We start from the raw sequence: 27,654 nt of genomic DNA, 5'->3' as shown, positions 1-27,654 counted from the left end.
ATGTCTTAAGCTGAAAAGGCCGGTAATGCCTTGTCCCCTGGCTAGCTTCTCTAGTTCTACAATTTTCAGCTTGAGATCCTCCAGTTCTTTGGATAAAACTTCGTCTCGTTGTCTTAATGTTTAAACAAATAAAGATGGAATCTCATTGAGAAACTGAAACCTTAAGGTAGTATAGTTAAACAGACATGGCAGATGGATCACTCGAGTCGGGTGTTACAAGCTATTGCAATCATATATCCATTTAGGTCACACTAAGGTCACTTGGGTTTTACATTAAGCAAATCAAAATTCACATAAGATACAACAGCATTACTCTTTTACCTTTACCCTATGACGAGGAATGGATGGTCAAATGTACGCACTCCTTCCTTGTCTTATCTCATTACAAGTTTACAACTATGGTCTGCGACATCCCAATACCGAAAGTATAAACAATTTAGCGAGACACTTTCCTTTAGTCCATCATATTTCATAGCCGATCTACTAAACTGTGCGGATTACTACGTGAATGAAGTTTCACACAGCATTTAAAAAAATCCCTTTTAAAAGAACTTTGTCAATTACTCGATAAAGCAATATTTTATTGGAATAGAATCCTCAGTTATCCGTAGGACACCCATTTAGAAAAGAGTACTAAACAACGATTGCCACCATCCCTCACAAAGAAAATATGCTTTTTAGATAGAATCATCCATCTTTACAATCAACCAATATAGCCTCGGAACATTCAGAACAATAAAAAAAATCTTCTGGCACAACACATTCAAAAAACTTGAGCTAAAGATATTATTAAGGTGAAACTTGGAGGGATACAACACTACAGAAATTATAGATCTTGAAAGAGGGCCTAAGAAAAAATAAAGGTCATAACTTTCTTCAATGGAGAGTCAAATTGCACAATTGACATTTCGTATGTGAAATCACTAGCAATCCACTTTCTCAAAAAGATGTAAATACAGAAATTGCAAGCAACACTTTCGGCACCATAAGAATCAATGTATACGACACTTCCACACAAGTTTTACTCTTCTAGTTTACAAGAGTGATTTAATCGTGTTCTACCTTTTCTAGGTGTAAAAGCAGAGGCAAACCCTGGAGCGTAAAGCTAGAGGTGGACAAGGTTTGTTCTTTTGACTTCAAGTTTGATTCTTTTACCGCTCAACCATTGAGCCAAGGGAGGCCATGTTATAATTTATGAACATAAATGAATGTAATGAACTCGATCAGTAAAGGCAGACCCCCTAACTAAATAACAAAGATTCCTCCCCTCCTTTGAAGGACCATGATCACTTAGATACAGCCACTGGGCCACTTTTATTAGAGCCACAGCCGAATGCGTAACGTCATTAGCTCCAAACCTTTACCACCGGTATTGCGATTTACAAGGCATAACCCAACAAACTTCACAAGCAAACTAATCTGAAAGACTGAAGCATAAGAACTGTACTTAATTCACCCGTGTGGTCGTATGCGTACATTTGGAACCAAATTCACATTAATCAGGGCATAGGTCCAATCTTTACTACATGATGTGACATAGAATGCCTGCCTGTATGGAGGAGCTACACACACACACACACACACACACACACACACACACACACACACACACACACACACACACACACACACACACACACACACACACACACACACACACACACACACACACACACACACACAAAGGCTCACTGAGAATCTAGTTATTCAAGATCTGACACAGGCTATCTGAAAGTTAAAGTATGTTGATGCAATTAAAATTGAAGCAAGGTAGACATGACAAGGTACCGAGGCAAATAGTAAGAGAAACTACTATTACGCCTTTCATAATCAGAACATATTAACTTATATGAATCTTTCGTAGAAACAATAGACTAAGCCACAGCGAATAAATCACAAAATGACTCACTTTTCATTTTATGCAATCCTTGAAAAATATCATGGCCTCATGGGTCATCCCAAAAATAACGTATGTGGGTGTTGTTAACAATGGGGGTAAGGTTGCTTACATTTAACACTTTTTTCCATTTGTGGAAGCACTTAACTCTGGGATGATATTGTATAGAAAAAACTATCCCTGCTGTAGATCACCAGAAGAGAGAATAAATTAAACCAGTGTAACTTTACATTACCTCAAGTTCTTGCTTCCGTTTTTCTTCCTTTTTAGCGTCAGATTTTGCACTTCTCTGCACCTCAAATACCACTGCAGCTCCAGCAACCTGCATATAACTCGTGATAATTATTTAAAGTTCAATTAACTGCACCCGAAGACCGAACATGGATGATGTATTACACCGTCAAGAGACCTAACTAATGACTACTTTGTGACATCTTTGCAAATTCGAGTAGGCATGATGGATTATTTTGTTTGTCAACCAAGCAAGCTACTTATGATCATGATAGATTTGCAGAAGAGTCATTTAGCTGTTCCATTTGTGGTATGATTCTCTAGAGTTTACAAGATTAAACCTATTAAGAAATATTAATTCGTGAAACGAATGTAAAACTGGAGGTGCAACCCTCTAGGCTTGTAAGTGAGAAAATTAGCTCACACATGAGAACATGACTAAAGACACCCATTTCTGTAGATCCTTGGATCTTGATGTTAGATTATGCCTAGATAGCCAGAAAAGCCTGATGCCAGGAATTGCTAAGCAGTTTTATTCAACTAAAAGTGTATAGTCACCCTAATAATCCATTTCGTCACAAGACACCAATATATCTTGGGCAAGCACTTCAAAAAAAACTGAATGGTTTTGTTATTTTTTTTACTTAAGTAATCCCAAAACTAAGAGTTTCAATCATCTTTTGGCATTATAAAACCAATGTGATATATAAAAATAACCAAAGTAATACCAACGAAGGCATATCAAAGTTCTATCGTATCAAGAATAATTCGAGAGTGGTTGCATATATCTAGTCACATTAGGAAGACGCATATGAGATAGATGGCACAAGGGAGATGAGACCAGACACTGGATTAAATGGATGATTCAAGAAAAGAAAATTAACCAGAAAGATAAACACTTCACAAATAAGGTCAGATGCAGCCTGTACAGCTTTCTCCTCATTTAGTGGGCGAATTTCAACATCTGTTGAATGACCATAAATCCGTCTTTGCAATGTTGTTGTAAATCGATGATTCGCCTAAATTACCAAACAATTAAACACCAAAAAACAAAATGTTAAATTCTATTGAAAAACATGCACAAAAGAGCATAAGGAAGGCTATCACTCTATGAGAGTATCCGAGATGGTTCTAGTGTTCTACATGTGATCAATGGGCAAGTGTCTCCTAAGAGATATACTTTATTTGATTACTCAAAAATAGATTAATTTTTTGATACCTGTTTAAGAACTTACAATGTCACCGATACTAAGTCAAATAATGACTCTGATATTATTCATGGTAGTAACTAAAATATGAAGGAAATACATACAGGAGTACATGATTTTATTCCACACAATATGCTCAGCCTAGAAAGTCTATCAGCCCACATGAAACATATCAAAAGAAAATTATCAATCATAATTGATGGTCTAACTTCTCAATTAGTAGAATCTACACACACAAAAACTTAGACGAGTCGGCCTTGTATATGTGACAAACGCATTCACCCTATAAATAATAGAAGAGACCATAAGGATTTAAGTTGGTCACATATTTTAGACACTTTGCTTAAGCTAAAATTATCATCTTTCTTTTTCTGTTCTCCTATAAGTTTAAACCAATCACTTTATTCCCCCTTTTGAACAAAAAAAGCAGCAGTAGCCTCAGGGATTAACAATGCTAGGAACTGCATCTCCAATTCGCAGCCGTGAAGATTAGAAGTTCAATTGTTCGGCTACAATTTTGCAAACCTAGATATTAAAAAGTTCCCTAATTTGGACACGGTTCGTCATATCTGAGTTTCAGTCAACACTATTGATAGCATGACATCAACCTCTAATTAAAGAAATACATGTCCATAAAATGTGACTAAGTTTTTATGATGGCTGCCACAGACCTACCGCGACCCTCCTCCTTTATCCGGGCTTGGGTCCAGCAGTGAATGCCCGAAAACACTCACAGGCGGAGTTAATTAAAGAAATACATCAACCTTTAATTAAAGAAATACTGACACTCCAGAACACCTCTCCACATTCAAAATCAAATTCAAAATCCATTTTCGTCCTCTAAGGCAAATAAAAATCCCTCCAGAACACCACTGCACAACACCCCTCCTATTTTGCTAGCCAAACACGCCGTTAAGTTTTATTTGCATTCAAGCATATATAATTGATTTTCATTTATGAGTCACTTAGAGAGGTTCTGTAGCAACGGCCAGAAACGTTGACCTCTGGAGATCCCTTTTGCAAGAGCCGAGCAGAAAATTAGCATATGTGCATAGGAGTGATCTTGGAGAAAAAAAGTGAAAATAATTAATACAGTGTAAACCATGGACAATTGAAAAGCTAGATAATTGAAAAGCTCTTGCCAATAATTAAAACCATAGATAATATACCTGTCATTGTCCCTACCACCATAACCAGCATCATTACTGCCTTTATAGCCTCTTATTAGGGTGTAAACCATGGATAATTGAAAAGCTCTCCCCAATAATAAAAACCATGGATAATATGAGGAACGGCCCACTCTAGGGTGTAAACAAGACATACATGCTAGACGAGATCTATTTGGTCAATTTCGCTTTGAGTTTGTTAAACCGAAAATGAGATCGTGCTTGACCAAATCCAAGTTGAGACTGGGCTTAGTAGGCCTTTCATAAGAAAAGCTCTTCCTGGTTCATTATCACCTTTCTATTCAAATTTTGTATATATAAATAGAACCGTCATCAATTGCTCCCTCAATTTCAGACAATAAGCCTCATTTATCCTTTTTCAATTAGGAGAATTATAAACAACGGAGTTTGATTTAATTTAAAAGCTTAAAAAATGAATTCAGCTAAGTGTGCCTTTGCCTGAGTAGAGCTTGAGCTCAAATTTCTAAGATGAACTTGAGCTTCATATAAGCTCGATTACACCACTAAAGCACTAATCGATTAAACCTTTCCAGAAGCAGTCGAAGTGTAAAAATTCCATTCATTATCTAGGTAAAAGAAATAGCTCTTGCACGGATGATCTAACCAAAAGCATTAGCTCCTACCAACCAGATTTGGACACTTTCTCTAATACACTTTCAAAACACCAAATCTCGAGTTAGCACACTTAACTCATATAAGTACGGCGGTACCAACTCCGTACCACGCACTAACTTATATTACTAAACAAACAGAGAACATTATTCCCAAAATGATTCGACATGGACTAAAATAGACTTTTACCTGACCATCAACAAGAGGTTTAGCAAAATTAACACCTTTCGAAGTCGTAAACGCATCAAAATCACCCTCAAATTTCTGCTTCGACACCTCTACATCAAAATCAAATATCTACATCACCAAAATCTGCAAATAGCCAAGTAGTGTTATTTTCTAATTGGAATAATTTAAATAAATCAGTTTTTGGGTAATGCTTAGATGTTCAGTTGTTCACTTGGGGCCTGAGATCAGGTTTACCAAGTCTTACAACAAAACCAAACTATCATTTTTAAAATAACATACTGAAACTTGTTTTTTTAAGGAATCACACCAGAGACATATGACACCTCATGCCATACAAAATGTATATTGGAGGCATGGTGTTATATCTGAAAACATTAGCATACCATTTTTTTAACAAACAATAGTAATAATGCAAGGATGTGAAGTGCAATGAGGAATCACGGTGACATGGAGCGAAGTGAAAGAGCACGTCTCATGAACAGGAGGAGAAGACACATCATTTTTGCAAACGACGCTTTATTTCCAAAATACATAATACCTTATTTTAAATTTTAAAGAGTTCTCAAATAAAAGGTATGGATAAAGACATGATAAAGGTATGAGAAGCTCTAAATATGAAATTTGCACAACGGTGTGCATTGCAAGTTGAGCCTTACACGCAAAGCACAGCTAAACCCAGAGGCAATTTGGTTAGTGAGTCGATGACCCTCGAGATAAAATGGCTCAATATATACTTTTTAAAACTAAACTGCTAGAGTTGTAGATAGCTTACCAGGATCTTCCAGGCGATGAGTCATAGCCTGACACTGAGTGGGAATTTATTAGCAACTTCCAAATATAAAGCAAACACCAAACCAATGGAAAAAAAGGAAGACAGAAAAGAAAGTATTTCAGGTATCAAGTCTTCTCTGCCTGTACCAAATTAGAGTGTGGCCTATTCCTGATTTACGGACTTTTCTCTGGAAAAAAAATACTGCAACAAGGAAATCTGGAACAAATATTGCACACAAGAGGGTGTCAGCTCTAAACGCGTAGCCATGATCAAATAAGCACCCCCTCATGCGCGCCGGACCGCGACAATCACCAACTGCAAGCGCAAACCAAGGATACCTATCAAAAAGAGAACATTCACGAATGATTTACATTAGTTAAGCACAGAATCACGTGTTAAAGCTTACCATTCAACAGCAGCAAATGCATCGGCACTACGCATTCATGCGTCACCACTGCAGCATAATACACCTGCCATTAGAGGAACGTAAACAGCTTAGAATACGCCGAGAAAGATAAACCAGCAGTATTCAGGCTAACTAAACCAACACTTGAGTTTCAAATACCAGTCACGTTTGCCAATCTAATCTCGTTTCCAAGATAGTGTGGGCTTCCGGCAAATATACCAGGGATGCAACAGTATTCAGCTGAAAAAAAAAGACATCTAGATAGCTGAGTTATAAGAAATAGACAATTATACTGTAAGAGAAGAGACAGCAACAAACGAAATCAGCACCCGAGCTCTATGGCAGACAACACTATTGCCATCCCTACCTTGTTGCCAGGATAAAACAAGGAACCCCCAGGAGCGCCAATTCTTCAGTGGCAATTAGCTGTCAACATACACCTACAAAATCGAGTACAAGGTAATAGACAAGCAAACTAAAGGAAAAAATAGAATAACAATCTATCCCAGACGGTCAGCGTTTAGAATACACCACAGGTAAGTCGAAGCTTAGAGTGAATACATCACGAGTACCTGAACGCGCACAAAAAAATTAAACGAACGCTGAACAGCAGGTTAAAACCCTATGATTGCGTTGCGAGCTGAAATGCTCAGTACCATATCAGCTACCCCGAGGGGCAACATTCAATGAATAAACAACGACCAAATATTTGCCCCTGAAATTGCAATCTAAGTTCACACGGTGGCCAGTTCCAGGGCTAAAGCACCAATCCAGCCAATGATAATATAAAGTTACAATTCAAAGATATCAAAAACTCCCTTTGCGTTAGACTTGTGGTAGAATAGTAAGCCGGCCACCAAACACCCCTAAAAAGAACAGTACAAAGGACTCGATAACACACATTAGCAATGTCACCAAAGAAAGTGCGGTAAACGAGGTCCAAAATACTAAAATGAAGAGATACAAACTTAAAGACAGCATACCCAAGTATTAGTCTGTGTGGAGGCAATGACAGCACCTACATAGGAGGACGATGATGGAGATTAAAGGAATGATAAGTGAAAGGAATCGAATTAGAAGATATACCTTGAAAGACCGGGTGCTCGTAAACCCTAAACGTAAACAATGAAATCGGCAGATTAAGGAACCAGTACAAGGAACAACTATTTTTCAACACAAAAATCATTACAATACCCTAACAATGACGAAATCAAACCGAAACCTCAATAACCACTCGAATCATACAAGTAATCCTACGACACCACGATAAAGTCCACAATTCTCACCAGCTAATGCTTAGACTTCAAATAGCTTCCGAAAATGGTCCACCATATTAACATACAAATCATACATATAACCACCACCAATCAAAAATCAACAATCACCAGGAAAAACTAATAAAAGCCAATAACATGCAAATTCACAAAGCATACAAAAAACAACAAAATTCAAAACAAGTGCGAAATGAACCAAGAAAAACTAACCAACAGAAACACCGATATCGGTATCGGCAACCTGATTCTTCCTCACCTTCCTCTCTAAATGCGCTGCAATCCGTTTAGTTCCCAAAGGCCCCTTTTTAGCCAATATAAACTGTGAATAAAACGTTTCCTTGTTCTTCCTCCAACTTTCCTACTTAAAATCTAACAAAAACCCCAATTTCAACTCAAATTCAGCAAACCCAAATAATTTCAGCTCAAATTCTGCAGATTTTTCATAATTACTAATTACTTCCAAAATTATCAAACCCTAACTTCCACTAAAACTATCAAAATCCCCAAATCAAAACAAATACAACAACAAACCAACTATAAAATCCCTAATTCAGCAAATCCCTAACTTCACGAGCTCAAATTCTTCAACTCTCGAAGCATCAAACCACCAAAAAAACCCTAATTTTCAGCTTAGTACAGTAAGTAACCAGCCGATGAACTTTAATTACACAATCACAACAACTTCAACAACAAAATCCCCAATTCATCAATCCTTAACTTTACGTGCTCATTTTTTTCCATCAAAACACCCAAAGCCCCCTAATTTTAAGCTTAATAAGATCATTAAGAAGCCGATAAACACAAATTGAGCAAATTAAAGTTGAAATTAACAAAATTAAATCGAAGGAATCGCCTAATGCAACTACAACAATATAATTAACAATAAATCAGATCAAATAAAATTAAACCGAACAAAAACACCAATGAAAATAATCAACACCGAAAAGCATAATAGAGGATGATAACTACCTATATGGATGCGCAACAACTGTAGGAAGAAAGAAATCGGCATCGTCGCATCATCATGGCACTGTGATATTTGAGAGGATTAACGTGGCTTGATACCTTAGTACTGGTTTAGCATGATGGATTGATGGCAGCTTATGGATGTCGGAAACTTGGAATGTTTGCGGACCCTGGTTGTATCACATATTCAAATGATTTTCAGGCATCGGCTCTCTTGTGGTATCACATGGTTTTTGGGCATGAGCTCTTTATTTGCAGTGCTTTGCTTTCGGGTAAACTCATGAGCTTAGTTTCAGGCTTAAGATCAACATTAGCGGTTTCATTAACCTCAGTCTCAACAAACCCTCTTTTCCCATTATTATTCTTAGCAATTTGATCTTGATCATTAGTGTTGTTGATGCCACCAGGTAACCCTAGACGGAGCTCCGTCTCTTCGAAGTCGATTGTTAAAGTTAGATGAGTAGTGAGTAGTGAGAAATGAGAGTGAGACGGGAATGAGTGGAGTAGAGAGTGAGAGAGAAGAGAGAAGAGAGAAGAGAGAAGAGAGAAGAGAGAATGAGAAAGATGTGGTTGGAGTAGAAAGTAGATAGAATGAGAAAGCTGTGGCTGTGAGTGAATGGAAAATGGAGGACTGAGATCTAAAAGGGAGATCCAACGGGAGAGGGAGAACTTGGGTGAGCACTATTCATAGCTACAGATATCCAAGTATAAACTTTTTAGGGGATGTTTGGTTGGGCATATTGGAATGGAATGGAATGGATTTGAGCCATTCCATTGTTTGGTTGGGGTGATTTGGAATGGAGTTAGATACCCAATGGATTCTAACTCCACTCCAACCACTTGGAATCTCATACTCACCCTTCCCCCTTGGATTCAAACTCCATTCCCCCCTTCTATAATTTACGATGAACCAAACAAGATTAGACAAGTATGGATTTAGAAACCCATACCATTATACTATCAAACTCCATTCCATTCCATTCCGACTTGTTGAACCAAACGACCCCTTAAGGGGTTAAGGATTTATGAGTTTTTAGATTGAGTTTTCAACTTTTTAAGCCGACTAACACCACAACTACTACTCTACTCTTTTGTTATATTCTCCCTTATTAGCTTTAGCTCTTTAGCTTTACCAAATAAATTTTCATCTTCAATTTATGTGTTTCTTCATTAGTGGAGTACGGAGTATTATTCACCTCAAAAACATACATACATACATTTCCTGTTGAAAATATTCTGTCATTCAACAATTTAATCAATCATTTTTCACTCCTATATGAACCATAAACCCTAATTTTGATTTTCAAATTCAAACCCTAATTTCGATTTCTAAGCTCATTAATTCATTTATTCATTCATTCTGTAGCTGAGTCAAGTGTTCATTTACTGAGTATAAAAAATGAGAGAAAGTTGTGGTTGAATTGCTTCCTGGATTTTGCGACGATGAATGCTGCTCATCACTCTAGAGATATCGAATTGGTAATTTCTCATTTTTACCATTTTTTTGTAAATATTCTATTTACCATATTATTTTATTAAATCATCAATTTTTTATGTATTGTTTAATGCCATGTTTATGTAATTATGGACATTTATTGGTGCTAACTAGATTCGAATTCATAATGCTATTTTTTTGTGATTAAACAACTACGAGTATGCCACAATTTATTATGTACTCCCTTTGCTCCGGTCATTTATTTACTTTTATTTCATTTATATATGCTACTTTGTATTTCTGTCGACGCGTTTAATATATTGACGCGTTTAATGCTGATCTGAAATCTAGCAATTATACCGGATTGTGTATATTTTTAGAATGTTCAGCTACTACTCACATTTGCCATACCTGTTATTGACCGACGTGATTCAAATTTACAAGTCGGAAGCCAGATTTACGCCATCTTATTTTGTGTTTAAAACACGACGAGCCGCTGCCATGACCGAGACCAATTTAATCCAAGTATCTTCATTGTCACTGATTAACACAGAGAGAGCGGCTTGGTAGTAACTGCCACTCAACTGAGTACTAAGTACTAAGTACTAACATATGGATAGCTTGAAAGCTATTCTTAGTTCTTAAATGCGTATACAAAGATTTATCGCTAAGTCCATCTGGTCATGTGGATCAGAAAAGATCCCATCTGGTTTTGGTAATATCCATTTGACCTATGAAACCTAAATTAAATACCATGGTTCAACTACTGCGGTCTAACGAGTCTATGCCATTGTTACTTTCAACACACCAGGAATCACCCCTTGTTGACAGACATTCACCACTGCACAACTTATGTCTGAAAATCCTTACTTCATATTTTGTCTTCTGGTCGAGTACCGGTAGTGAGTAAATGGAGACCATAGATTGCCCTATGTCTCTCTGAGTCCAAGTGATGTGGAAGAGGTGTTTGCTGTGAGATAGTTATGTTTAGTGGGCTGTAGATCCCATTACGTTGATTGTATCCATTCTCTGTTCTGCATACAGCAACTGTAGAACAGCTGATCCACTCTTGGAGTCAGATCAGAGGCTTTCTGATCTTATTTTTAATTTGCCCCTCCTTAAGGCTGTAATGCATAATCTAAACTATTGTAAGGAAACCAAGTTCATTATTAACCCTAGTTAGCCCTCGGTTGCATGAAAGATGAAAGGTTGTTATAGTGGGATGTTGAGGCAGCATCGCAGCAGTACTTCCTCCCTTCTGTGTTCATTCCTTTCAAAGTGAGGCTTATTAGTTGTTTTTTAATCCCCACCACGCTGAAGCCGTGATGAATGGTCTACATTATTAAGTCGATGAGGTCAGATACCGGACCTCATTTCTTCAACTTGGTTATTCATTTAATGTTTTTATTATTTTAATTCTCTTGGTGTTTTTTTGGTTTTGTGTGTATGGGTTGGGGGGGATGTTAGAATGTGCAATCTTCTCCATGCTACCACAAATAGGTAACTGAAAAGCTCACATTTCTAGAATTTTTTTTTTCCAATGGATAGGCAATCACTGCTCTAAAAAAGGGGACAAATTTGCTGAAATATGGTCGTAGAGGGAAGCCAAAGTTTTGTCCATTCAGATTGTCTAATGTAAGTTTCTTCATAAGTTTGTATCGTCTGTTTCTTATTTGTGCCAAGCGCAATGTGTACTTATATCTCTTCTGATAAAACTGTTCTTCTGTTCCCAGTTATTGTATTCGTATAATTGCTTTATGTTTGCCTTTTTCATCATTTAGGAATTCTAGAATCATTACCCAACATTAGACGTTTTCTAGAAGCATAAAGATAACGTTTATGTATATGTAACATGTGTAAGCTGCTCAAACGTTTATGTATATGTAACATGTGTAAGCTGCTCATTACTGCGCTGGCAGCAACCTTTTTTGGTTGTTACTTATAATATAATTAGTTATTTTCTCCAAGCCGCTTAGGGCGTATCGATGAACTTACTGACCGTGTTTTTTTTATTATCGTTAGGAGTTACCTCATAACTCATACCTTTTCTATACCGCATTTGCAAAACTTGTACCTTCGTATAGTTTTCAAAATTCTGCCTTCTCAAAATATTTCCTACAGAACTCCTACAAAAGCCAATTTTAACCAAAACATTGGATAATTTCCGTGAATACATAAAACCAACCATTCATAATTGATTTTGCGAAAACAATGCCTTTCTAGTTTGACCATAACTGGCTTTTGATAAGTGGTTTGAAGGAGATGTCGAAAAAGGTTAGAGTGTTAAAAAAGGAAATAAAAGTGGGAGTTTTGAATATGAGATATAAAAAAAGTTGGAGCTATGAGCCTATGAATTCATCCTCTCTTTGATTCTTGGTTTGAAAAGATAAGCTGTCTCTTTGAGAACCTGGTGATATTTTTCCCTCTTCAATCGCGCTTCAGCTTTTAAGGGTTAGCTGTCGGTGTTTATGGAATCCTTAATGCTGGAGATTCTTTTTCACTTTCCAATATATGCCACGTGAACTCATGCACCTACTCCATCTGAGAGATGGAGATTTCCCGCAATGACGAGCACATTTCTTGTTCGTAGCTGGTTAATGGTGGAGAGTGGAGACTTGATGAAACTGTACAATGGATTGTCGTTTGGGATGCACAATTTTTAAGATATTAGCGATAAATTTGTTCTGTAGTTGTCCTTTCGTAATGTAACAGAATGTCCTTTTTTTTTTCATTCTTGGATGTTTGATACCTATTTTGGTTCCCTAAGTCGTTTTCCACCGGCTTTATCCCCATGTATAATATGCTGTCTATTACAATATCTGCTTATAAATAATCCTATTGCTCTTTTTGCTTTTCATTCCATATTTCAGGATGAATCTCTTCTTCTATGGTACTCCGGAAATGAGGAAAAACACCTGAGACTTAGTCATGTTTCTAGAATTATTCCTGGGCAGCGTACAGTAAGTATTTTTCTCTGCTGTAATGTTCTAGAATTATTCCTGGGCAGCGTACGTACACTTTTTTTTTTCCGCATACTGTGATGTGTTGTTTTGAATTTTGATCAGTTGATCGATGCTTCATTCTGATACATTTCACCCTTGTTGTTAGTTGTTACTAGTGTTTCTGGAAAGTTTGATCTTTTAATGATGGTAACTATCTTATTGCAGCCTATATTCCAAAGACATCCCCGACCAGAGAAGGAATATCAATCATTTTCGCTTATATACAATAACCGTTCTCTAGATTTGGTAAGCCTATACCCTGCACCCTGTTTATTAGTGGTGTGGCGATTGAGGCTATGTCATTAATTTCTTGCTGTAATGTCTATTTGATTTCTTCCTTAAGTATAGGAGCATTACTTATGCACTCAATTAGCTTAGTAGATAACTAAATAGCTAAACATGCATGGGAGTAGTCACAAGACAGAAAACTCCCTGTTGTGCTTTATTTTATTTTATTTTATGTTTTCCCTTTAGTTTGAGAATGTGAATCTTTGCACCAGTGTCCAAATTTTTATTGCTTAAAATTTTTGCTTCTGAACATGGTTTAGTAATCAAACTAAAATAGTCAAGATGTGGGTGTATGTGCTGGTCCTGTGTTAAACACTATAATGTGTTGGTGAAGTAATTTGAGCACTGGTTGGGTCATAAGTTTCTGTTTGTAGCCAGTGCCCAACCGTTCAGTATCTGTATTTCTGGTGCTCATGGAGAATCAGAGGTGACCTTTGGATATATTTGCATCCATCTAGCTGATCTAGGTGTAACTGTATTCAATTATGTATATTTGATCAATTATCCTGGAATATTCTCTTAGCATTTTGTATGTTAATATTTCATGATTTACTGTACTGTCTCCTTGATATATGCATGTCCATATTCCCTAAAATAACATTAACTCCCAGTGCCATGTGAGTCTGGAACCACACAAGCGATCAAAATCTGGGGTCTCTGTTTGCTGAGAATAGTTTCTCCCCTTCCATTCTATAGCTTCTATAGTGAAAATAGTAGGAATAAGGATTGTAAGTTATTCTCTATTTCCAGATTTGCAAGGATAAAGATGAAGCTGAAGTCTGGTTCACTGGTCTAAAAGCATTGATATCACGCTATCACCGAAGAGGGTCAACAGAACCAAGGAGTGGAGTATCATCAGAAGCAAGTAGCCCAAAAGCTCAAACGCAAAGGAGCTCTCCTTTGAGCTCTCCATTTGGCAGTTGCGATAGTCTGCAGAAGGTGTTCTTTACTTATTTCCATTTGCTTATTATTTAGTTGTGCTTTGACTGTTTGTTGTTAATGAGGGGACATATGCAATTTACTGATCAGGATGGTGCAGATCCCATTTTTACTCCCTTTGAAAGTCCTCAAAAAAATGGCTTCGAAAAGGGATTGTCAGATGGAAATTTGTATACAATGCCTGCCAAAAATTTCATCCCGCAAGGTTCAACTAGCTCTACCCAGTCCTTAACCACTGGAGGTTTCGATGTCCTGAATGGACGCAGCAGAGGTGCTGGTGTTGACACATTTCGTGTCAGTCTTTCAAGCGCTGTTAGCTCATCCAGCCATGGGTCTGGCCATGATGATGGTGATGCTTTAGGTGATGTTTATATCTGGGGGGAAGGCGCAGGGGATGCTATCCTGGGTGGCGGGCCCCATAGGTTTGGAAGTTCTTTAGGCGTGAAGTTGGATTCATACAAGCCAAAAACATTGGATTCTGCTGTGCTTCTTGATGTTCAGAATGTAGCTTGTGGTAGAAAGCATGCTGCTTTAGTGACAAAACAGGGAGAAGTTTTTACATGGGGGGAAGATTCAGGAGGCCGACTAGGTCATGGTGTGGATTCCGATGTATCACATCCTAAGCTTTTGGATGCTCTAAAGAATACAAATATTGAAATTGTGGCTTGCGGAGAAAATCATTCATGTGCTGTATCACTATCAGGTGATTTGTACATATGGGGTGGCAAAAAATACAATTTTAGCCTCCCTGGACAAGGTGATGAAATGGGTCATTGGATTCCGAAGAGGCTAATTGGACCCTTGGAGGGAATACATGTCTCATGGATTTCTTGTGGACCGTGGCATACAGCAATAGTGTCTTCAGCTGGGCAGTTGTTCACTTTTGGTGATGGGACATTTGGTGTTCTTGGCCATGGAGATCGAAAAAGTTTCTCAATCCCAAGAGAGGTTGAGTCTCTCAAGGGGCTGCGAGCTGTGCGAGCTGCTTGTGGTGTGTGGCACACTGCTGCAGTTATAGAAGTTATGGTGGGTTCATCAAGTTCAAGCAATTGCTCCTCAGGAAAACTTTTCACTTGGGGGGATGGGGATAAGGGTCGGCTTGGGCATGGGGATAAGGAAGCAAGACTTGTCCCTACCTGTGTGGCTGCTCTTGTTGAGCCTAATTTTTGTCAAGTTGTCTGCGGGCATAGCTTGACTGTCGCACTTACAACCACAGGGCAGGTTTACACAATGGGAAGCCCTGTATATGGTCAACTAGGGAACCCTCAAGTGGATGGGAAGCTACCTGTACGAGTAGAAGGAAAACTTGCTAACAGTTTTGTTGAGGACATCTCTTGTGGGGCTTATCATGTCGCTGTTTTAACCTCGAGAACTGAAGTATATACATGGGGGAAGGGTGCGAATGGCAGATTAGGTCATGGGGATACAGATGACAAAAATAGCCCCACATTAGTTGAAGCATTGAAAGATAAACAAGTCAAAAGTGTAGCATGTGGTACAAATTTTACTGCAGCTATTTGTCTTCATAAGTGGGTATCTGGGGTGGATCAGTCATTGTGCTCTGGATGTCGTCTAGCTTTCAATTTTAAGAGAAAAAGACACAATTGTTATAATTGTGGACTTGTGTTTTGTCATCCATGTAGCAGCAGAAAGTCTCTTAAGGCTTCTATGGCACCTAATCCTAATAAACCTTATAGAGTTTGTGATAATTGCTACACCAAACTCAAAAAATCCACAGACAATGATTCATCTTCTCAGTCTTCTTTGAGTAGAAGAGGCAGTATGAATCAGCGATTCAACCAAAATGCCGATTGTGATGATAGTATGATTTCTAGGATGGAGTCATTTAAGGATGCAGAAAGTGTGTCTTCCAGAGGGAACAAAAAGTCAGAATTTAACAGTAGCCGTGTCACTCCATTTCCAAATGGATTTACTAAATGGGGTACATTTAACACTTCTACAGCTGGACTGTCAGCATTTGGGTCATCCAAGAATTTTTTTTCTGCTTCTCTTCCAGGATCACGTATAGTATCTCGAGCAACTTCGCCTACATCAAGACGGTCTAGCCCGCCTCGAGCTGCGACACCTAGTACAACTATGATATCACTTAATTTGCCGAACAAACTTGTAGAAGATCCTAAGAGGACAAATGATAATCTCAGTCAAGAAGTATTGAAACTCAGAGCTCAGGTATGTAGTATCTCAATTAACCATGGTCAGTTTTTCAGCTTTGTATTTACATTACATTTCTTTCATGTTACTGATGGCCCCCACCTCTTTTTGGTTGAAGTCTTTCTTGAATCTTGCATGCATGTTTCTGATTCTTGTAAGTTGGTTTACATTACCCTTGACAGAAAATGTGTAATTGTCTATTAAGTTGTCACCAACTCACCATAGTATTAAATCTCAGTTTGAGCCTTGATTTCGGAATCAGCCTAGAGACCCGACCTTGCCGTTACACTATATATGCAGCCAATATACGTCAAATTTGCCGTTACGGTGAACTTCAAAATCTTGATAACTCAATTGTGTTGCGGTGTTTCGGCCGATATTTAAACTATAGTTGGTGTGGAAAGAAATTATGGTCATCACGATGTCATACACGACAACTTGATAGCATAACGTTTTGTCCAGCTCTCCTTTTTATAATGGTGTCATCCATTGGTATATATTTTTAAAAGAAGGTTTTGGTTCCCTTTCGAGCTGTGGTAAATGATGAAAAGCAGGTATCAGTTTCGAAGAGGACTAGTCGGATGCTATGTGAGGAGAACAATGGTTTCTTAGACAAGCCCTTCACTAATTCTATCTTCGAACAGTGATCAACTTCAACACTGCATTCCGTTGATCTTTTCAACTTCCAACTTGGCACAAAGTTTACCCTTTCTTTGGATGGAGAGATTTGGAAGGTAAAGGGAGGGGAACAACTTCCGTTTGGATACTGCATTGGGGGAAATTGAGGGATCCATTTTCCCTCCTGCAAATTAGAATCTTCCTAACATAGGAAAGATATGGAAGGAAAACACCATGCTCTATTCTCCCTCCTCTTTCCGTCTACTATTGTTTTTTAAAAAGCCTTAAGGAAAACAACAAACACTGTACAAGTAGTTAGGAAAAAGAACAAGTGGGCTACTTATATAGGAGAGAATTGGGAGTTAAAAAAAAAAGGATAGTATTGATTCCAAAATGTAGTTTCCTGGGAGCAACTGTTATACTTTTATGTTTCCTATCTTCCATGATCGATTTAGATCTGAGACCCATCATTTGCACATTGAGTAATGTTGCTGTTATCTGGATTTTGGACTTCTTTTATTGCAGTTTTGTCTTCGGAAGAATCCTTTTAATCTGACTCCTCGGGAGATCTCATACATTTGTTCTTTCTCAGAAACTTTCAATCATCACGACATCATAACTATATAAGTGTGGAGATCTGGATGTTGAATTCTAGTGATTTGCTTTCTCATGTTCATATTCACAACTATGAATCTGCAAAAACGGAATATTAATTACTTCGTATATATTTTCAATTTCAAAACTTCTCATTTAGTTGGAACTTGATTTGTTAAAATCATGTGTGAGCCTGAGCCGCACCCAAAAGGAGGATAGATGTCCATTTCATAAGTCCAAGGAGGTTCTCCCAAAACAACATTCTCCTCTTTTTTCAATGTGAGATCACACATGTCATACTTGACAAGGACTAAGCTCTTTCTTCACACTCCCCCTCGCGTGTGAGTTCCCTTTCTAAGGCAGACCAAAGGCTGCAATCATACAGACTGGCTCTTCTTTTTTCTTCCTTCATTAAGCCGAGGTCTTTTTAGGTATGGTTACCGGATTCGCTATACATACGTCCTTACCGATTCGCGATTCGCTCTTATAGAATATGTGATATGTATTTTTAGTAAGCAACATGATAGGATTCGCTTTTAACGAGTCGTGATTCGTAACGTACCGAGCGAATCCGGTAACCATGTTTTTAAGCGTGGAATCTGATACCATGCTAGTTTATTTAGAGGAGGAGAGTGAACATTTTTGGAGAAGTTTATATGTTAAACCTACTTATTTGTCTCAATATAGAGACAGGCCTTAAATAGGCAAAACATATTAACATACGGAGTACAAGAAAAGTAATTGTTATAGGATGAGAGTAACATTCTATGTAACGTAGACTCGTAGAGCATCGAATTAAATTATAGTAGAATAGTCTAGACTTTATTTTGGATCATAATTCCAACACACCCTCCTTGTCCAAAATTTGTAGGAAATACTTCTACAGATTGACATTGCTTTATGCCGAGCCTATTGGTTATGCCGTTACGTCCTTCACCATAACAAACTTGGAAACTTTCAAATCAGGATCTTCCTTTAGTATTCATCCGTGCCTCTATGATGAAAATCTTCGCAAGTCTATGCTCTCCTTGCGATTCTTTGGCCACCACATTTTGGCATCGCACAAAATATCCAATAGGGTTATGCGCACCCGTCTTCAGCAAAGTTTCCAATGTTTGAAACTTAACCCGAGTCATCATTTCCTTAACATTTTTTTTATGCAACTCTTTCGCTGTCTTAAATTACTGTAGTTACCTTCTATCTTCATTGATGAGCAAACTACCTTCAAAACGGTATGGGACATCTTCGCAACCACACAGGTTCTAGACCAGAATATTCTATTGGGCTCCACACCCAAACTTCAAACAAAGCCTTTGATTGAGACGTAAAAATAACAAGTCTGAGACTCATGTTTCTTGGACTCCATAAAAATAGGCTGCTCGTGCCAACATTTGAAGAAGATAGCCCACATTGCATGCTTACATTTCTTATTCCTTTGCTCTGGAAAGCTTGGTTAGTCAATACCACCTTTTTTTTTCATGTCGTGAGTCCTTTGTCACACTTTTAATTGTCGGATCTTTACCGTCAATCTGATAACATATTGGCTGTGTTGCCTAATATGCATTTTTTTCCTCACTCGCCAACATTAGTTTCTCATATTCTCATGGATATTTTCTTTTTCTCTTTTAAGAACTGTCTTTTTTTACAATTCTGAGGCTAGAATGATGGAGTACTTTCCTCCACTGAATTTGTTACTGCACTTCTCTCGAATACTCAAATATGGTGCATTTCTCACCCTTTTTTTATCACTCCATTTGGAATCGAACTTGGCTCTGCATGAGTGGAGGTGGCCTCTGTTACATCTCAATTATACCTTTTTTACGCCCATTAGAGACCAAACCTGGCTACTTGCAGGGATATAGCCGTTATGCCAACACTCGCACTTCAAGTGCGCTTATCATTCACTTACAAGACAATTCCAAAAGGAGGAGAGTAACATCCCATGTAATGTAGAGCATTATTCCACTAACCACTAACGTTTAATAAGCTAATCAGTTGGAACGTTATGTGTCTACTAATTAAATGAGAGTAATATATTCTAGAATCTGTTTTGTATCATTCCAACATGTTTATTTTCTCAAGAACTAATTGTGTGATAGATTTAGTGAGAGCTTTCTGATGCATGATATAGGTGCATAAACTGAATAGTAATCATATATTTTTAATTTCAAGACTACTCATTTAGTTGGAACTTGTTTATTATATACAAGTAATTGTGTGATAGATTTAATGAGAGCTTTCTGGTGCATGATATAGGTTGAAGAACTCACTCGTAAAACACAACTTCAAGAAGTTGAGCTAGAGAAAACATCAAAACAACTGAAGGAAGCAATTGTAATAGCAGGAGAAGAAACTGCGAAGTGCAAAGCTGCGAAGGAAGTGATCAAGTCACTTACTGCTCAAGTAAGAATATGCCAATCTCTTTGCCTACCGATATTTACCTCTAATGAGTTCATTTGCCTATATGCTGCGTTTTGGATCTTATTTATATTTGCACGAAATTTTGTTAATGTTTGGGGATTGTGCCTTGTACAATTAAATAGCTGATATACACTTTAATAAGTAAAGAAGGCCTGTTCATTTTAAATCAGATTTTAGCCATTGACTGCAGTAAATTAGTCTCCTATTCAACTGATTGTTTATGTTCAAAATTTCCCTACCAAAAAAAAAAGCAAGCGTAAAGATCTAGTTGAGAAAGAGAAAGTACATGCCAGTTTCCAAACGTATATTCTTTGTTCGCTGGCTTAGGGTAGCTAAATTTGCCTTTTCCCCTGCAATTCCAACAGTTTGGCTTGAAGAATGCCGTTACCATTTTTTTAATTTCTAGATAAATCAAGAAACTTTACAAGCAAGCATAGCCACACTATCCAAACACTTGATATGTACAGCGTTTAGATTTATTTATAAGTGTGTCAAACAGGATTTATGATTAAGAGCGCCAACATTTTGACATTTGTTTCTTATGTACTTTGATTGGTTGCGCACTGAAAACTAGAAAGATACTTGCCGCTCCATTCAATTGGATTCACTACATTATCTCAAAATCGCTAGCTCTCACATGTTCTGAAATAATTAATTGAATGGAGAGAGTCTTGGTTTACAAGAATTTCTTTTAAAACCTTATGATTATTAAAATGATTTACTCTGATTCTAGTTGAAGGAGATGGCTGAAAGGTTGCCGTTTGGAGCAGTAAGAAACAGCAAGGCATATATCCAAGGATCCCCTGGGCCTAATCCTGCAAGTGGTGTGTCTAATGTGAAAGAACGGCTTAGCAGTCCAGTATCTGTTCATGAAATAGGTTTAAATGGGTCAAACTACACTGACAATTCAAATGGGTCCAGTACTCCCAATAGCAATAACGCTGGAATAGGTAATTTGGGGACACCATCCAGGAACAAGAACAGAACAACTGACGTTGAAGCTAATTGTGGTTCTGAATGGGTGGAGCAAGATGAACCTGGTGTATACATTACCCTTGCGTCTCTACCTGGCGGAGGCAAAGACCTACAACGTGTGCGATTCAGGTATTATATGGCTCATTTTGTCTAACTTTTAAATTTTTGATGCTCGTGATTTAGTGTAATACTGCTATACGAGTACTCCCTCCGTAGTTACTTTTTCTTCCCATTTGATTTTACGCAGTCTCCTAGATCACACTTTGATCACATCCCTTTGCATTTATATTCTCCCTCCCTTCAAATCCAAACACCACTAACCCAACCTTTTAGTGAGAGTGATTTTGAATTTTTGGGGTGTTTGGATTTGAAGAGAGGGGGTATTTTTGAAAACGTGTTGAAATTCATTCATTATATTTTCTTATCCATGACCCACCATCCTTGGGTTTCCGTTGGTCAATGTGTGTCTGTGTGCAAGACCGTGCAAGAAGAATATTAAGAGCAGCTCAGGGGTTAATATAGGTTGATGTAGCTTAACCAGAGGTCAAGTTAGATTCCTATTAGAATGGTAGAATGTAGCAGTGGCGTTGTTGCCTTAACCCTCCTTAAATCTGAAAAACTTGGTATCTGAGTTAGAAACTCCAGATTCAATTGTAAAAAAAGAGCAATCCCCCACTTTCACATTTCTGGTGATTTTTTGGGTAACAGTTAAGGTTTATAGTAAATGGGGTACAACTAGAATGCTAGATGTACAGTCGCACACTTGCACTGTTGCACATGCTTCCCCGAACATCTCACCGTATACAAGTTTGTTTACCCCTGCTTAAAAAACTACCTTATTAGAATCTCTATACTATATGAACTTGCGGCACCGACAACTGTACAAAAATATGATCCCATCATAAGGACGCCAATAACTTCTCTGAAGTAATCTACTACAGTATTTCATAATTTTCTCACAAAGAAGAAAAGGCTACAATTTGGCTGTCTTTTGTTTATATATGCGGCTTTTTGTGGCCTTGGGCCTGAAGTCATTCCCTTTGTGGTAATGCAGCCGGAAGCGGTTTAGTGAAAAAGAAGCAGAGCAATGGTGGTCTACTAACCGTGATCGAGTGTATCAACAGTATGATGTTCCAATGGCTGACAAGGCTGGTATTGGCGTGGGAAAGGATGGCATACTGCTTTAACGTAGGTTATAGGAATGCTTAACTTTGACCTTGACCCCCTTTGGACATGGAATATGCACGGTTCTAACTGAAATTCGAGCTTCAAAAATTATATTCTGGAAATGCAGGGAAATTGGTAGTGGATACTTTCCCTTAAATATGTATTTCCTTGCCATTTTTGGTCATATTCTGGCGGCTGCTCTTGTTATAGTGGGAACATAGTAGTAGGAATTGTACATATAGATAAAGAGAGTAGGCAAATTAGCTTCCCCAATATGGGATGACGCCATTCTTGTATATTCGACGCTGAATGTGCATTTGACTATCTTGAAACGGTGATTAGCATTACGGCAACGCGCTCAATTGGCGTTATGAATCTAAACTAGTTTTTGCACCCGTGAAATTCACGGGTGCGTTTAAGATTAATTGTTTAAATTTACGCATAATTGTAATCTCGTTAGTATGAAACATGTAGACATTTTTATTGCTAACACACAAAAAAATATTTCACCCGAATTATAATTCATGTAATTTATTGAGAATCATAACAATATTTTAATATCTATTTTTATATAAATTAAGATATTATATGGGCAAGTAGACATAATACAAGATGAATGTAATATAGAACTACTTAATTGGGCATTGAGAACTGTGATATAAAATTAATCGTGTTAATTGAATAGGCGATGTCTGTTGCTCATTTTCATCATTGGCCAATATTTTTTACTTTTAATTTGGTTCTCATATATTTTCATTATTTTCATCCGTAACCGTGTCAATTTCACATGAACACCACTCGTAAGCTGTGATTGTTTTTTTTTTTTTTACATTAATTTGTTTTTTTCATTGCAAATATTTTTTTTTTGTTTCATAGCATGATATCACGGCCTTAGAACTATATCATTGGTGCTCTCTATGCTATTCTTGTACTATAACATTTAATTTACTACGCTATGAAGTATTTAAAGTACGTTATATGAAAAAACTATGTTATTTTATTTTTTAAGCTCTTTTTATATTTAACTAATTAATTGAAATTAACGGGTACAATTATACAATCCTCTATTTACTAAATGAATAGGCGAAACTCTTATTTTTCCCGCCTAAATAATATTTCCTAAAAATAAGGTGTTGTATTTTTAGCATGTATTATCTTACAATCTTTTAATGGCACAATCTTATAATAAATTTAATATTTAAAACATTTTATATTATTTCACATTATACATAAATTTATCTCCATTATTATATGATAAAAAAACTATATACTTTTTTTAAAATAATTGTACATAAAAATTCATTGACTTTTAATGATAAGACGCAGCACAAAAAATGTTAATAGTAAAAATATTTTAAAAATAACATCATTAATTTCTCGATATTTTCATTAAAATATTCATTTTATGACTTTTGACAATTTTAATTTTTATTGCACAAATTAAAATAAAGTGATGAGAAACATAAAAAATAAGTGAATTATCAATTTAAAATCCATTAATAATACGGAGTACACTAAAAAGTAAAATTTTATAAATACCGTGCATATATTGCACGGGATCTAAACTAGTATAATATTACACAATTAAATTATTATTAATATAATATTGTAAAAATAAAATAGTAAAAGTTTATTTATATGTTCATTTTTTTCTCGCGAGATAACTTATTTTACAATGAAGTCTTTAACATTAAAATTTAGAATTTAATTTGATGTTTAATTGTTGTTTAAGTCATTTAGTTTACTATCTTATCTTTATTAAACCAAGAACATTTAAAGCAATTTCTTTCACCCACATCATCATATATAACTTTTTTTCCCCCAAAAATTCAACACATGTGAGACCCGCATTGTTTGCATGACAATAAAAACTTCCCACTGCCATCTTTGTTTCTCATTTTCTCAATTTTCTAAACTCATCAAAATTAATTTGGCTAAATTAATGTCAATGGAATTGGTTCTTACCAAGCAAAGAATTATGATCAAATTAATGTTTTTTTCATGTTTTCTGGAAGTTTTTGTTCAATTTAAGGATTGTGGTGAATTACTTTATTTAATATTACTCCGTACAACTGTATAAAAAGCAAACAATAATGTTGTTTATAATGATTTTGAAAATAAGATAATAAAGATTTTTCAATATTTATATTATCGTTAAATTATGTATAAACTTAATTACTTTTCATTCATATATGATGGTTTTAGTGGAATTCTAATTTCAATATTTTACAACTTTTTAAAACTTTTTTAATAACAAGTTTAATAACTAAACCCGTGCAATTTTGCACGGGATAAAACTAGTTAAGTTAAAAAGACAAATTTTAATGTTTGTGAGATAATGATGTTATTTGGTGTTTTTTTTTTCCTTTATTGTTTTTTTTTTTCCTTTTGCTAATAAATGACTTGGTGATGTGGAGGTGGGTTGTGTGAATAATTTAAAATGTTGATGTGTCATTAGGATAGGTAGTTAGATTGTCTTTTTATTATTATATATAGATGTCCATGATATTAGATGATGGTCGTCCTGCCATACATGTTGCACTAATTTTTATGTGAGACGGTCTTTCAATAATGTTTATGGGAAAGCTCTCACGTGATATGGCTATACATGTTTCTTTCTCTGTTCCATTGATTTCTATACGTTTACTTTTTTGTACAAATGTTAAAAATGCGTAAACAAGACTCCTAGCCTTTTCTCCTCCTCTCTAAAAAAACCCTAGGCTCCATCAATTAAATTTGAGGCTTCCATCGACCATTGATCGATGGTAAGCCCTCAAATAGTTTCATTTATCGATTACTAGTATGAAATTATGAATCAATAAAAGTCGCCCTTTTGGTGAGATTTGTTTTTCCGTCTATTTTTGGAGTTTTTTCAGTCCTTGTCTTTCTAGGGTCTAGTATTATTATTGGAATTATAGATAAGAGCGATTTGTTGATGATTCATCGTACGACTCTACAATGGATATGCGTTATTCGTCAGCGATCTATGGTGCCAGTAAAAGGTAAATTTACTCCATCAATGAATCAAACGAATGATCTCCTTAAAAGCTACATGAAGAGAGCGATACAAGACGATCTGAATTGTCATATCATGTTTTGAGATCCGTAATTCTAGAGGAGAAATTTGTCCTATGATTTCTATTAGAATTGTTTTCGATTATACCTTTTCTTTTGCAAGTGTCGTTGGCGTTTTATTAATGAACTAGTTGGAAAGCCCGTGCGATGCACGAGACTTCCATTAGAATTATCTGTAAAAATATATTCTTAAGTTGATAAAAAAAGTCCTACTATGTTGTCATTGATGGAAACAAAATTCGTGATTGGTATAGATAATAACATATGAATTATTAGTGATTTTAGCATAAACGTTTTGCCAACGATTAGTATAACATCAAGTGACATAGTTATACCATGTCGCTAGTTTTTTAATTTTTACAGGCACAACCGGTTTTTAATTAAATACAAAACGCTTTCTCTATAAACATGGTGGAGCTCATCAATATGAATCCTTAATAACGGAGACATATCTTTATGAGTTTTGCAAATTATTTTACAACTACGTAAAACTGAAAGATGTTACAAAAAACAACAGGTATCATAATTATATATATTTAGTGCGTTGAGAGAAAATGGTAGATCTCTTACAACATAATTATGCCTTGACTATTTACACTTCAAAGTATTTTCTCCTTATAAACATCACCCAATATCTCTCATTCTATTACATAGAATGCACGGGCACCTAGTAGTATTATCTGTGACAACATCAGTTAGTAGTTTATGTCATTTTTTAAAATAGTTGGGTTACCAAGTTAGTATAATAATGTCAGTTAGCAGTATATATTTTATGGCACCGCAGAAACGTTATTTTATACATTACCATGGTCTGGTAATAGAAAACTATTAAATTTAACAAAAAGTCAAACTATGCTAAAAATGGAAGCAACCAAAATTTCGGGGGTTGATTTAGATGAATACAGATTAATCATGAGTTCCTATAACAAAAACGCAATGAAAGCGTTGTGGCATTTGCTATTTAACTATGTCAGTTGTATACTAACATTCAAAGATATAGTTGGATTATAGAGTTACCGTTCTTATTGTTTTAGCACCATCTATTTTTTACCGAAATAGTCTTTGACTACTTATCCTTAAAAACTCCATGCAAAATATATAATACGAAATCTTAATTTGGTAAATTATGAAAACTTCTTTGTAAACAATGTCCTTCTTGTGGCCTTGATACATTTGGTCTCTATCATCGATGTGACGATGTAGAACGTTAATCTCTCGGATGACATTGTTCTTGAAACTACATAAAGCTTGCCATTAATAAAAATTGGTTTCGGGAGGTAAATTTCAGCATGATTTAGTGATTGTCCCTAACTATTGTTTATTGTTAAGGCGCAGTATTAGAGTCGGCAAACAATGACATGACACGAAAACACGACAAGAGTCCGACACGAAATTAACGGGTTTGGGTTGGCATTTAACGACCCTTTTATGTAAGCGGATCGACACGAACACGACACGAGATTTAATTGGGCTAAGTTTGAGTTGAGCACTCTACACACGAACCCGACACGAATAACCTATTTACTAAATTAATCCCAAATTTTCTTGATCCTCACATAAATATACTTACACTTTCCAAATATGACATGACACGAAAACACGACACGAAATTAACGAGTTAGGGTTGAGGTTTAATGACCTATTAATGTAATTGGATCGACACGAACACGACACGAGATTTAATTGGGTCGGGTTTGGGTTGGAGAGTTCGTGACCCATTTAAATGTGACACCTGAACCCGACACGACCTGATTTGTTTGTCACGTCTACATAGCATGGTCTCAACGTATATTGTCTCTTTTTAAGAACGAAAAGAATATTTGTATCTGAGGAAGTCATTGCTATCCTCGGGTTCAGTACCTTTTGCCGACTTTAGAACCCGTAAGTATCTTCCCTTCTACTATGAATTTTCCAGGGCGAGTGATAATAAGACAGATCCCGTTAGATAATCCTCTTACGGAGTTAATATTCCTCTACAATGTAAATGGCATACCACGCTTGGTAGAGCATACTATTATTTGTTATATTAAAAAAATCATCATGTATACTCTCTCCCCTTCTTAAACTCTCCCACCTTGCTTCTTACAGGTCAAACTTTTATAACTTTGACCATTAATATGTCGAAAATCATGATCAAACTTCCGCATTAACAATTGTGTAGAAGCAATACGGAAGATCATTGCGAAGAGGAAGAAATTCATTTAGTGTGAAATTCCTAAAAGATAA

At 36.4% G+C, this 27,654-nt stretch overlaps 2 protein-coding genes across 2 annotated transcripts; one reads left to right on the top strand and one right to left on the bottom strand.

The window, feature by feature from the left end:
• Positions 1 to 350: 350 nt before the first annotated feature.
• Positions 351 to 6,537, bottom strand: LOC141657188 (uncharacterized). Its single transcript, XM_074464343.1, has 6 exons — positions 6,503 to 6,537; positions 6,299 to 6,434; positions 5,325 to 5,432; positions 3,013 to 3,147; positions 2,133 to 2,219; positions 351 to 403 (listed from the first exon to the last, which is right to left on the bottom strand). Exons 1-6 carry the CDS (start codon positions 6,535 to 6,537, stop codon positions 383 to 385), a joined length of 522 nt encoding a protein of 173 aa, XP_074320444.1. The 3' UTR covers positions 351 to 382.
• Positions 6,538 to 9,810: 3,273 nt separating this feature from the next.
• Positions 9,811 to 22,772, top strand: LOC141609972 (PH, RCC1 and FYVE domains-containing protein 1-like). Its single transcript, XM_074428594.1, has 9 exons — positions 9,811 to 10,221; positions 11,726 to 11,812; positions 13,048 to 13,137; positions 13,345 to 13,425; positions 14,218 to 14,406; positions 14,497 to 16,596; positions 20,047 to 20,193; positions 20,945 to 21,315; positions 22,241 to 22,772. Exons 1-9 carry the CDS (start codon positions 10,186 to 10,188, stop codon positions 22,371 to 22,373), a joined length of 3,234 nt encoding a protein of 1,077 aa, XP_074284695.1. The 5' UTR covers positions 9,811 to 10,185; the 3' UTR covers positions 22,374 to 22,772.
• The last annotated feature ends 4,882 nt before the right edge of the window (positions 22,773 to 27,654 follow it).

This window comes from Silene latifolia, chromosome 1, assembly GCF_048544455.1.
Source record: "Silene latifolia isolate original U9 population chromosome 1, ASM4854445v1, whole genome shotgun sequence".
In the NCBI taxonomy this organism is placed as follows: Eukaryota; Viridiplantae; Streptophyta; class Magnoliopsida; order Caryophyllales; family Caryophyllaceae; genus Silene; species Silene latifolia.
This window is presented reverse-complemented; position numbering and strand designations above follow the sequence as displayed.